This window comes from Sphaeramia orbicularis, chromosome 12 (assembly GCF_902148855.1).
Source record: "Sphaeramia orbicularis chromosome 12, fSphaOr1.1, whole genome shotgun sequence".
NCBI lineage: Eukaryota > Metazoa > Chordata > Actinopteri > Kurtiformes > Apogonidae > Sphaeramia > Sphaeramia orbicularis.
In genome coordinates this window covers 48,964,133-48,976,235 of record NC_043968.1, presented here as the reverse complement: position 1 = coordinate 48,976,235, position 12,103 = coordinate 48,964,133, and the positions used below count along the sequence as shown (strand labels likewise).

Here is a 12,103-nt window from a genome sequence, read left to right as displayed (position 1 = left end):
GTTTAAAGTTTACTCTGGTGTCGGTTCTGTGATCTTCGGTGTTTTGTCTCTTGTACCATTACAGATTCTTTTTGTCATTAAATATCTTTGACCTGCAGCCTGGAGAGTAAAATGCCAAGTCTGGCCTTTGTGGAAGTATCTACAGTATTGTTTATATTCTTAAGCAATGGATGGGATAAAATGGGATTTACTCCACACTGTTTATCATGCCAAGAGCAACTGTCACACAGAAGTTCAATTATCAATGGGGAAAGGGCACAGCAAAAGGTAAATGAACTAAAAGAAAGTTTTTATTGATTACTGGAATGTTAGTCTTTAACTACTCAATACAACAATATGTTGTGATTGCGGTGGCAAAATAAAAATCTGATTGATGATTACAATGTACTGTCTTATGTGGCTAACCTTTATTTGTGTGCAATAAGCTGAAGTGTCTTATTGACTTTGATTTTAGAGATTGGATGAGTCTTATAGTGTGTGCTATAGGAGGCCACTAAAGGGAATGAGTCCTGAGGGAAATGAGACAACTAAGGGAAGACAACATTGTGGGACGCAATATCATTATCGTGGCAGTAAAAACGCTCCTGTTTTCCATAAGTCAAATGAAGTACAAATCAGCTGAACAAAATTAAAATAACTGGGTGTCTGTGGAGCTGGAGATGGTAAAGTAACAACTAGTTTTGTGTGAAATGACTCAGTGGACTGCGCCTCTTGTCTCATGTGAATATCAAAACCTTGACACACCTTGAAATATTTCACCTCATTCGTTGAGAGGGAGGTGGAAGGACATTCATTACAGGCTTGGTCAGGTTGACACTGCAGAGACGTCTTCTCTGACTCAGAACAGACTATGGAGAGAGAAGCTATGACAATGTCACTTCTGCAAATTTGAGGTGTGAAATCCTATTACATTTTTTATTTACTTTTTTTTTTTTTTACTTTATTTATTTATTTTGAACATGCAAAGAAACAAAATAAAACAAAGTGAAGTAGATTAAGACAAAAACAAAATGAACACAATCTATCTTCAAGTACGGGCCAGTCTGAATTTTGCAAGGTCGAAAAGGAGTAGGAAGAAGTATAAACTTATTTAATCCTACCCCTCAAGTGCTTTTACACCTTTATCACTAACTTAATACAAGAATCAAACAATACATTTTACCTAATTTTAGCATTCAACCACAGCTAAAACATAATGCAGTAATTGAATTATACACAACAATATGATCATGGTAGCACAGTCTGTAGTAGAAACAGACTCAACAATTCAACAATTTTCTTCAATAATTACAGCATATCTATCAGTACAGCATTATCCATCAACAAACAGCCCTCATTGCCATTATTTAATACTGTACCTCTCAAGAATCAATTCTTTATAACTATATACATATATTTACATATTTTCACAGACTGATGCTCAAGCCATTTAACAACAAATCCAACTATCGTGACTTGTTTAATTGGTGCATCTTTTACCCCTCAGAGACCAACAGCAGTTTTTGTGGTAACTGATCTGTAGTGGTATTTTCTTGTTTTTATGAAGTATTTCTGTAGTGTCAGTGAGCATCAAGTGTGAAAGATTATCTGATTCAGGAGAACCTGGATTTCATTGGGTTTATTTAGAGTCACTGTTTATCTTGTGTAGATTAGAGAGTTTAACATAGATATTTATGGCATCCAGTTTCATTATTTTCTACATCTAACATTTCCTAAGCAAGTTACAGCGATTTATTGGTTCATATTAGGAAATTATGATGAATTGAGGCTGCATAATGTTAGGGCCTAAACACATTCTCTATTGAGTATCTAAATATCCACATAAGACCTCTGTAATGTCACTGAAATGGTGAGGAACTCCAGTTTATCTGACTTTCAAAGCAAATCAGTAGAATTGAATTAAATGAGTGAAAAGTAGCCATTTTAGCCACAGTTAATAGTCTTGGTCTTTGAGGGTTAAACTCGCATATACAGGGTGGGGAAGCAAAATTTACAATATTTTGAGGCAGGGATTGAAAGACAGTGTATGACCAATTAGTTTATTGAAAGTCATGGGAATTTATTTGCCACAAGAAAACTGACATAATAGAAAATGTTTTTATTCTATGTGTCCTCCTTCTTTCTCAATAACTGCCTTCACACGCTTCCTGAAACTTGCGCAAGTGTTCCTCAAATATTCGGGTGACAACTTCTCCCATTCTTCTTTAATAGTATCTTCCAGACTTTCTCATAATAGTTTTGCTCATAGTCATTCTCTTCTTTACATTATAAACAGTCTTTATGGACACTCCAACTATTTTTGAAATCTCCTTTGGTGTGAGGAGTGCATTCAGCAAATCACACACTCTTTGACGTTTGCTTTCCTGATTACTCATATGGGCAAAAGTTTCTGAAAAGGTATGGATAATAGTGTTAGGTATGATTATGACATCAATATATGTTTGGTTTCAAAACAATTGACGTAGTGCCTGCTGAGAAAAAGCAACTAAATGTTCATTGTAAATTTTGCTTCCCCACCCTGTATGTAAAAATTACTTGGTTCTCTTCATTAACTGTGATTCTTTTTTTTTTTTTTTCATTACGTAAAACTGGAATGGGCAGAACTTTGGTTTTCTATTAGGAGGAAGTTTTATACTAACTTATTAATTTATATTCATTATATGCTTTCTTCCTTAAATTTATGTCCCAGATCAGAGGCATTTTATGGTAATACATCTGTCTGTATACTGTGGGGAAAATACTTAAACCATAAATCAAGCGTTCTATGCATGGCTCACCCACAGCTGCTTTAATCAAACATACATGCTCTCCGTGTAATGTGAAATTACTTTCTGCTAAAAACACTCATTCAAAATGTCACATTTTCCTTTCAAGCCACATTAATCCATCAAAAGAAAGATCAGAGAAACATATTACCATAAAACAGTTCTGCTCCTTACCTCTGCAGGTGATGACCTAATTCAAATCAATCTAAATATTATTCATTACCAGACACATTTCATGGTTAGAGTTAAATTGCTAATGCTCAGTCACTGAATATGATTTGCTGTATATACAGGGCCTGTATCCCAGGGAATTATCTGATGATTATGCACTTCAGGCTAAATATTAAAAGCTGTTCAACGCTAATGCAGAAAATTGTCTGCCTTTTAAGGTAGAAAGAAGCATGAAGGTCAGGATGATAGGGATTTAGGGTGACATTTTCACATGAGACCCCCCCCACAGACTGGAGTTTCGGATGTGCAATAAATCATTTCTAAGATTTCTAATCTTTCTTAATCTTTGACCACACCACAGAAAAGATGTAACCATTTACTTACTCTTTTCTTCATGTGCAAGTTTGAACTCGGGCACTTTCTTGAATTTCCATCCATTTACATGAACCTAGTTGTATAAATTATGTGAAGACGAATCACATTCACCAATTGAAGACATTGGTGGATATATAAAAGATGCTACTCACACTGGTGTATGAATGCGTATGAATGTTCGGTGGTGGTTGGAGGGGCCGTAGGTGCGAATTGGCAGCCACGCTTTCATCAGTTTGCCCCAGAGCAGCTGTGGATACATGTGTAGTTTACCACCACCAGAGTGTTAATGTGTGAGAGGATGAATAATGGATCCACTGTATGCACTTTGAGCATGTGTTCAGAGAAAGCACTATATAAATCTAATCTAATCTAATCTAATCTAATCTAATAAATATTTCTCATACACACAATCTCCTACCCTTACACATACTATTTTTCTTTTATTCTCTGTTTATATTTTTGTTGTACTTTGTATTTTATTGTTTTATTCCTATTGTCATTCTTTAAAATAATGCTGTAATGAGGTGAGATTAATTTTATAAGCCCCACAGGGTTTTCTGATCTCACCTGCACAATTTGTTTATTTGTTTGTCCAACTGTTTGATTTGTTGTTGTGAAATAAATAAATAGTAAAAAATAGATAGATAGACAGACAGACAGACAGACAGACAGACAGGTAGATAGATAGATAGATAGATAGATAGATAGATAGATAGATAGATAGATAGATAGATAGATAGATAGATAGATAGATAGATAGATAGATAGATAGATAGATAGATAGATAGATAGATAGATAGATAGATAGATAGATAGATAGATAGATAGATAGATAGATCCATTATCATTATGTATGTATGTGTGTGAGGCTTAATCATGTGGTTATTGAGTACAACAAGATTCACACCCTTGAAAGTACCGAGCTCAAAATATCTCATCTTCTTCATTACCACAAAAAATCCCGATGGATCAGAGGGGCTTCACTTTAGTGGCCGATAAATATTCATAAATCAATTCCAAACTTTATTTAACCCTACCTGCAATAGGTGGCTGTGTGTGAGATAATAATAAGAACCCAAGAGTCCCATTAAAGCCTCTGACTAATCCCCATATTCCTACTTGCCTGTGCAGTACAATACAACTTGTGTTGCTCTTTAACAGTAGTGACGGCTGTTGCACCAAGACATTTGTCCTTGCTGGTTCATGTCATGTCTAACCTGCCACTCACTGAAGGGATCCTGGATTGATTGCACGACCCTTGACATGCGGAGCGTGTCTTTTCTTATTGTATAATACTTTACAGGGGGAGTCACAGGGTCATTTCTAACAGCTCCATCTGACATTTGACTATTAAACAGGAGGAAGAGCTGACTGTGCATTCAGCCGTCAGAGTGAGTTACAGTTTAAGCAGAACTACCGCAGCTTTGTCAGTAGGATTTGTTTAAACAATATAGGATGCACTTTTCTGCAACCATGAATTCAATTTTCATAAACAGCCATTCCGCAGGGTCATAGATTATTCGTTTGTTACCTTAGTAAAGTTGGACATGTTCTGCAAGCATAACAAGAAAAAAACAAAGTGTCTAAATGCTGCAAGATTTGCAGTGTTAATCCCTTCTTCTGCCATCTGTTTATTTGTTTTTTTGTTTTTTTTACATATACAGTTATGGTCTCACTGTGTAGAATAGGAAAATTGATATTATTCTCCACAAAAGCAAATGTATCTAATATGACAGTTTAATCCTCTCAGAGAAATATTCAGCAAAGAGAGAAAAGAGAATTTGAAGATTCTTCTTCTTATTGCTGGAGTCACTGTTATAGCTCTGAAAACAGATCAACAGACAATATTAGGTTGTAAATTGTTACTCTGTAATGTCTCAATTAATAAATAACATTGTTAATAACGTCATCACAGTATCAATCACTCAATGGCATAAGCAGAAAGAGCTATTTGTGAGATGTTTCATAATATACATAAAATTATAAATGTGGTTGTCAAGGTGATGGATGTGTGGTTAAGATGTATAATACAATAATGAAAATGAATCATCTGGAAACTACAGTAATGTTCACTTTTATCCATTTAGCCCTATACTGACATAACTGGGGGGAAATATTTTAAAAATGAAAATAAAACAAGCACATACAGTGTAATAAGTGTGAAGTAGCTAGGTTGAAGACCAGCTCCTCCAAGTCTGAGGCTGTGGTTCTCATTTGGAAACCTGCTGAGGGCCTTTCACAAGTGAGGAAAGGATGGAGTAAGACATCAAGAGGCAGATCAGTGTAGCATTGGCAGTGATCCAGACACTGCATGCCATGTTGAAGGGGGAGCTGAACCGAAAAACAAAGTTCACCATTTACTGGTCGATCTACATTCCTATCCTCACTTATGGTCATGGACTGTAGGATGCCCGTGCACAAAAAATGACATCTCTCAGCTGGTCTGGAAACACCTCTGTGCCTCCCCAGATGAGCTATGAATGAATGAATGGATGGATGGTGTAGTGACAAAATGATATGTCGCTTATGTAACTATCAAACCCAGGTCACTTGGCCGCTCATATCTGACATTTGTATGATTCCTATCTAACTAGGTATACTCATGTCATTATATAACTTGTGTGCCTCTTATTTTAAACGTCTTCTATTCTTTCTGTGATCATGCTGACATATGGCACAGAGCATCCCATACTATCCATATCTAATGTCACAGGACACTGCTGGACCATCGTACAGTAGAAGAACATGGAGTGTTTTGTCTCTCGCTGACACACATGACCAGAGGTACCCCCCATCTTACATCTTATGGTTCTCCCCCGTTCTAAGTAGAGGGACCCTGAGTGTTTCCTGTCTATCTCATGATGGCTACGTGATGTTTTGACCACTTGTCAGCTGACTTTCACTTTGCCCTCATTTCTGTAAGAATCATGTCTGTCATGCCATATCTAGTGTGTATAAAAACTCACTGCCTGTACTCCTCCTTACCCCTTTTCCTCCTACACTTTAGCCTTGTGCTTTTGTTAGAGAGGTTTCCCTCCTTGCACGGGGTGAATAAAACTCACATGTAAGACCAGCTTTGATTTTTGTGTTCTCTATGGACAGATTTTTCCACCACAATAGATGGATGGATGGATAGAAGAAAGAAAGAAAGAAAGAAAGAAAGAAAGAAAGACAGAAAGAAAGAAAGAAAGAAAGAAAGAAAGAAAGAAAGAAAGAAAGAAAGAAAGAAAGAAAGAAAGAAAGAAAGAAAGAAAGAAAGAAAGAACTGTTCTAAAACTTAACAGGCTTCTCTTTGGCCAGTGCCCTACCCTTCCACCATGCAGAGACACACACACAACAGTGTAAACATAACCTCATGGGTGGGGTAAAGTCTTTTAACAGGAACATGTAAATGCTTATTTCTTCCCAATACTCAGCATGGAATCACTGCAAAGCTGAGGATCTGCACACTTATGGTAAAACAGAGACACTTGGCTGGCTTCTGGAATGTTGCCACAGCAGCTCCTTTTGACTGGTACCACAGGAAACAATGCAAAGGAACAGAGTGAAATGTGACTTGCTGAGATCCTCAAGAGATTAATTAATTTTATTTTCCAGTATAAAATATCTGATATTTTGAAAAGCTCTGTCACAGGCAGTGGTCCTATGTATCTTGGTAATCAAATTTGAATTATAAAATACTGTCATATTGTATAATGACTAAAAAAATCCACAACAGCTAAATATGAAATATCAAGAACTGTAAAGATGTGTGGCTTTTCACTACACCCACATTAACAAGCTAATTAGAATTTCCATGCATGAACACAGGCATTTTCTCCTTTTACACAAATCTGGTACCTCTAATCTTTATATTACGTAGCTAAGATGCTACACTACTACATTCACACAAAGGAGAAAGAGAGGCTTTGTAGCTTTACTGTAAATACACAGTCCTCGATTCTCCTCTTTATTATTTACAACCTCTGGCATTGTTTTGTTAAAATTTGACCACAGGTTTATCTAACAAACGGGGGAGAACAGATGAAATTATAAGAAAAGTAGGACAGAGAGAGAGGGTGAAAGAGAGGAAGACAGAGTAGGAACATAACATAAATATCCTGGGGGGACCAATGTCTGGAGAATAAATAAATAAATAAATAAATAAATAAATAAATAAAAAATACCACCTTGTCCTGCCTGTGTGGGCCCACTGGATTATGCCTTAATATAATGAGTGCTCATCTTTTATCACCTTTTATTCTGTCCATGCTACCATACAAAACATTATACATAGTTTTCATTTTTACATAGTAGTGCACGTGACACGCTTATCATCAGCTCCATTTAGTTTCCTAACCACTTACTGTATGGCTCATGCGCTTAGATCCATTCAGGTTAGCACATTCGACAAATCCGTATAGTGGCAAAATAGGAGTTCTGTGCGCCTACTTTGACTTATAAAAATAAAGAAATAAGAATAAATAAAAATTGAGTGTATCAATATTAAAAAATAACATAATAGTTCGTTTGAATTGTGTAAATAATTCTCGAAAGTGCTGACCCACTACATGACTACATTTACTTGCTATCCAATATGGCAACCGACAGCGCGTAGAGTTTTGTTTTGGAGGAGAACAACACCGATTATCATGTAATTTGGATCAAAAGCGAGGTATTTGGACAAAACAGATAAAGTTCTACCGCCTTTATTAATCCATTTTGCAAACGAACTTGTTTCCACGATTAATTTGGAGATGTATCGTCGGGCAGCGGGAAAGAAAGACCACAACAACAAACCGGTGAAGAAAGATGTGAGCGACAGTGATAAATACGCCGACCTCTTGGTTTTCGGCTATGCCTGCAAACTGTTCCCAGACGACGAAAGGGCTCTTTACCATGAACATGGAAAACATCTTATCCCATGGATGGGGGACAAGAACATCATGATTGATAGGTCGGTTGAACAAACTTAGACCGAAACATTATGCTAACCATCTACCTTTTCCGTTAGCCTGTGTCACAATTCATGGGACCACTTGAAGTTTGTCTTGTAGAAGCTTGGGAATACCTGCAAAAGACGACGAATGTTTTATTTTCTTACTTGATTATTTGTTTTTGGACGTCTTGAATTGCCAACAAATGGTATCTTTATGGTACTTTATAGAATAGCATGCAAAGATGCAAGGCCCAACCTGTCCCTGCTAACATTAACCACGATGCTGATAAAGCAAGACTAACACTATTGACGCGGTAGCCCACTCACTTGGAGGCTTATTAGGTTTAGTGTAAAAATGGTTGAGTGTATTGACAGTAATTTATCAAATACACATTGGAGGACGAGAAAAGCCTAGATTTGTCATCCTCGAAAATCGTGTTAAAAGGGCGAGTACATTGAAAAGTGCAACTTGCATATTGCTCTTTAATTGTGTAAACTTTAATTTGGTCGATGGGATTTGCATCTTGGCATGTTGTGAGAATTTCCTCTGGAAACTTTTACTACAGACTTCATTAATGGTTGCATAATACCACAATACAAACTGAATATAACATCTGATGTTTCGCTATTTTGCTACCTTTAAGAAACTGTCCTTCTCTAATTGAACTTTATATCACCAAATCCACCTACTTTCCAGATAACTTAAGGCCAGAGCAAATTCTAAGCAAAACTAAAGTCACTGCAGGTAAGGTGATTCATATTGTCTTAATGCCATTGCTGATCTATGATGTTTGACAAATAAAAAGTATTTCAAAGTCACTTGCAACTTTTGTTGCCACATGTGCTAAACGCGCTGAATAATGCTGAAAACTATAAAAAAAAAAAAAAAGCGAATATGTACGAATCACCTTGAACTGCAGTGATCCTTGTGTTTTATTTGTACAGCCTATGTATGTGTGTCTTTATCACATAAACTAGTCTTTTCCCCCAGCAAGGTAGGCAAAGGGGTCCTGCCAAACCCCGAATGCCAACCACGGCACTCCATTTCTTTGTCTCCATGAAGAAACTGCAACTGAGAGATGGCGTAGAGGGACGAACGCAGGAAAATGTCGTCCATTTGGGTTCTTACAGATAGGTATTTATGTGCTCGGGTTTGTGTGAATGTAACTTTATTTACAGATGTAGAGATAATGATGAGAGGGGGATTGAACCCTATAAGGTAAGAGACGAGTCGCTTTTTGTTTGCTTTTCTTTGTGTTTTTCTTTTTGATATAGGGCCCTTGGTTTGTAAGACTTGTCCAGAAAGGAAATGGCAGCAGAAGGCTTGCTAGGTATCTTGAGTTTTTTAGGATTAAGACTTGATTATGGAGTTATTCCAATCTAAGTTTTTGACAGAATTTCCAACTTAATACTTTACAAATATACTCTCTCATGCCAGTCATCTGAACAGTTTAGTTTTGATGTAAGTTTTGGGTTTTAGGTCCATTTTCCTTGGTAAGTAGGTCCATGTTGTGTAGAAAATGCTATGTCAATGTCTTTCTCTCTAATTCTTTTTATCATCCAACAGATACGATGGGCGTGGTCACTTACATGACCTTTCAGAGTATGACAGTGGGTCATGGAACACATCCTACCAGCTGTCGGAGGAAGAGGCCAGAATTGAGGCGCTGTGCGATGAGGAGAGATACCTGGCTCTTCACACAGACCTGCTAGAAGAGGAGGCAAGACAAGGTGGGAATTAACAACCAGCACTCACTCTTTAATACGTTTGGCGAGTATTAATGTGTAATTGCCTGCATTGGGTCACACAAGGTGATTCTAAAGTAAAGAAAAATGCATTATTTTCTTGTTGTGATGCATGATCAGAGGCATGCCAGATAACTGTTATCTAATGTACTTTTTGTCTGTTCTGTAAAAATCTGGTGTATACACTCATCTTTTGTTTTGTAAATGGGGAAAAAACAATGTGTAAAATTGAGAATATAAATTGACTGTACCTACAAAATCTATATAAGGCATGTTCATGTACTACCAAATCTATTTAGTGTAAAAATAAGGGTCTGACCAAGCGAAAGTGAACATCAACATGAAAAAGTAAATTTACACACATTTATCAAGTGGGCTCATTTTTTAGCTAAAGATCTCTATTTTATGGAACTGTTATCCTTATTAAAATACCACTTACACACTACAGGAGAAGTTCCAAACCTGCTAGGCTGTATTAAATTAACAAAATTAACATGCAAAAGACTGTCAGTTACTTTGAGAAAATTAAAATTCTGAATGATGAAGTTTGTGAATTCAAACACTGGTCACATTTAAAAAGACTGCCTGTGAACTGTTACTGAGAAATTACTCTTTATTTGTAATTTACCTATATCAGTATGGACCACCACAAGTTGTAAATAACAGTGTGTTAGTATTAAATACATAAAATAAAGCATTGTGATTATATCTGGGTTGTTGTTTTAAAAAATAAGTCAGCATTTTAGGTAATGCATACAACGGTAAAGAGTCGTCCATGTGTTACTATGGCAGCCTGTCCATGTGTTACCACATTCTCATGTCAGTAAAAAAGAGACTTTTCAGTATTTTACTCAAAATTTATTTTCAGCATAGTTGAACATAATATCTAAAAGGTTTTGCCCTACTTGATATCAATTTCTGTTGAGAACCACATGTTTTAAATGTTTGTTGAAAGCTTAAAAAATTGATGTCCTTTTCAAGTCCATGTGTTACCGAGCAGTAATTTGACATTTTTCACCTAAATATTTTATCTCCCCAAATTTTGTTATACATAATGTTGAAGTGCTTATAAATACCTACTCAAATATGTATAGTACATGCATATAAGTTACTCTGCTTACATGACAGAGACTGTTGAACACAAAATGTGTCAATGTGTTACTGCTTGATCGGACTCATAAGTGACTTATCTTAAAACTAGAGTTGCTTGATGTGGGGAAAAAGTCATATTGCAGTTGTATAATTACTTGACTGTCTATGACAGTGCACAGATTTTCTCGTTTAGAAATGCCAAGTCAAACATACAAACTTAAACTAGCATAAAGATATGCAAAAATGTTGTGGCTTTGAGTTTGGATGTCTTAGACAGTACTTCTCCCTGGTTGTATTGATATCATTTTCCATTTCTGCATTTAGATCATCCTAAATCCTCCTAAATCTGGACTTTTTAAATTGTAGTATTTATGGTTATGTAATTGCACAGGTTGATATTGTGATTTGGTTAATTGTGCAGCCTTTCTTAAAACTACATTGTGATTTAATTTAGACCCATCATATTTTTCTCTCTAGTGTATTTCCCACTGAGGCACCTTCTGCTTATAATTTGCTGGCTTAGACTCTGAGCTCAAGAGCTGACATTTCTATGAAAATCACTTTCAACTCATCTTTGGTTGTGGCTTCTTGGTCATTTCACATTATAATGAAACAGGCTATTTTGATGACAGAGTACCCCTCTGAATGACTGATTTAATGGCAGTAATTGAATTAATAAGTTATAGTTTTAAGTGAAATATGGTGTCTTATCCCTAAACCGACAGGAGGGACTGAGTGAGCCAATGGTTTGTGTCACACAGACACTGTAGAATGCAGAATGTTCATCCCACAGGCTGGTTTGCCCTTGAATTTGGAAGCCTGACCCCATTCACTCAGGCTATTGCCCATCTGTCCACTAAAGGGACAGCAGGAAACCATTAGTAATATTGATAGTTTTAGTGCAAATTTTACCCCTTCTTTAAATAAGGATATAGTCTGCTGTTAATTTCAGTAGACAAGACAAGGAGTCTGGGGCTCACAAACCTTTTACATTATAGTAATAAAGTAAACCCTTGTGGTTATGCTATTCTATAAT

The 12,103-nt window shown here is 36.3% G+C and overlaps 1 protein-coding gene across 4 annotated transcripts in view; it reads left to right on the top strand.

The window, feature by feature from the left end:
• The first annotated feature begins 7,887 nt into the window (after window positions 1–7,887).
• sfswap (splicing factor SWAP) overlaps window positions 7,888–12,103 on the top strand; it is a 64,148-nt gene continuing 59,932 nt past the window's right edge. For 3 of the 4 annotated variants that reach the window (XM_030149088.1, XM_030149089.1, XM_030149087.1), the window contains exons 1-2: window positions 7,888–8,247; window positions 9,797–9,960. In XM_030149088.1, the coding sequence (XP_030004948.1) occupies window positions 8,048–8,247; window positions 9,797–9,960 (364 nt within the window). In that variant the 5' untranslated portion in view covers window positions 7,888–8,047. Of the gene's footprint in view, window positions 8,248–9,220; window positions 9,365–9,796; window positions 9,961–12,103 lie in introns of all 4 variants that reach the window. The other variant, XM_030149090.1, reaches the window with a different exon arrangement.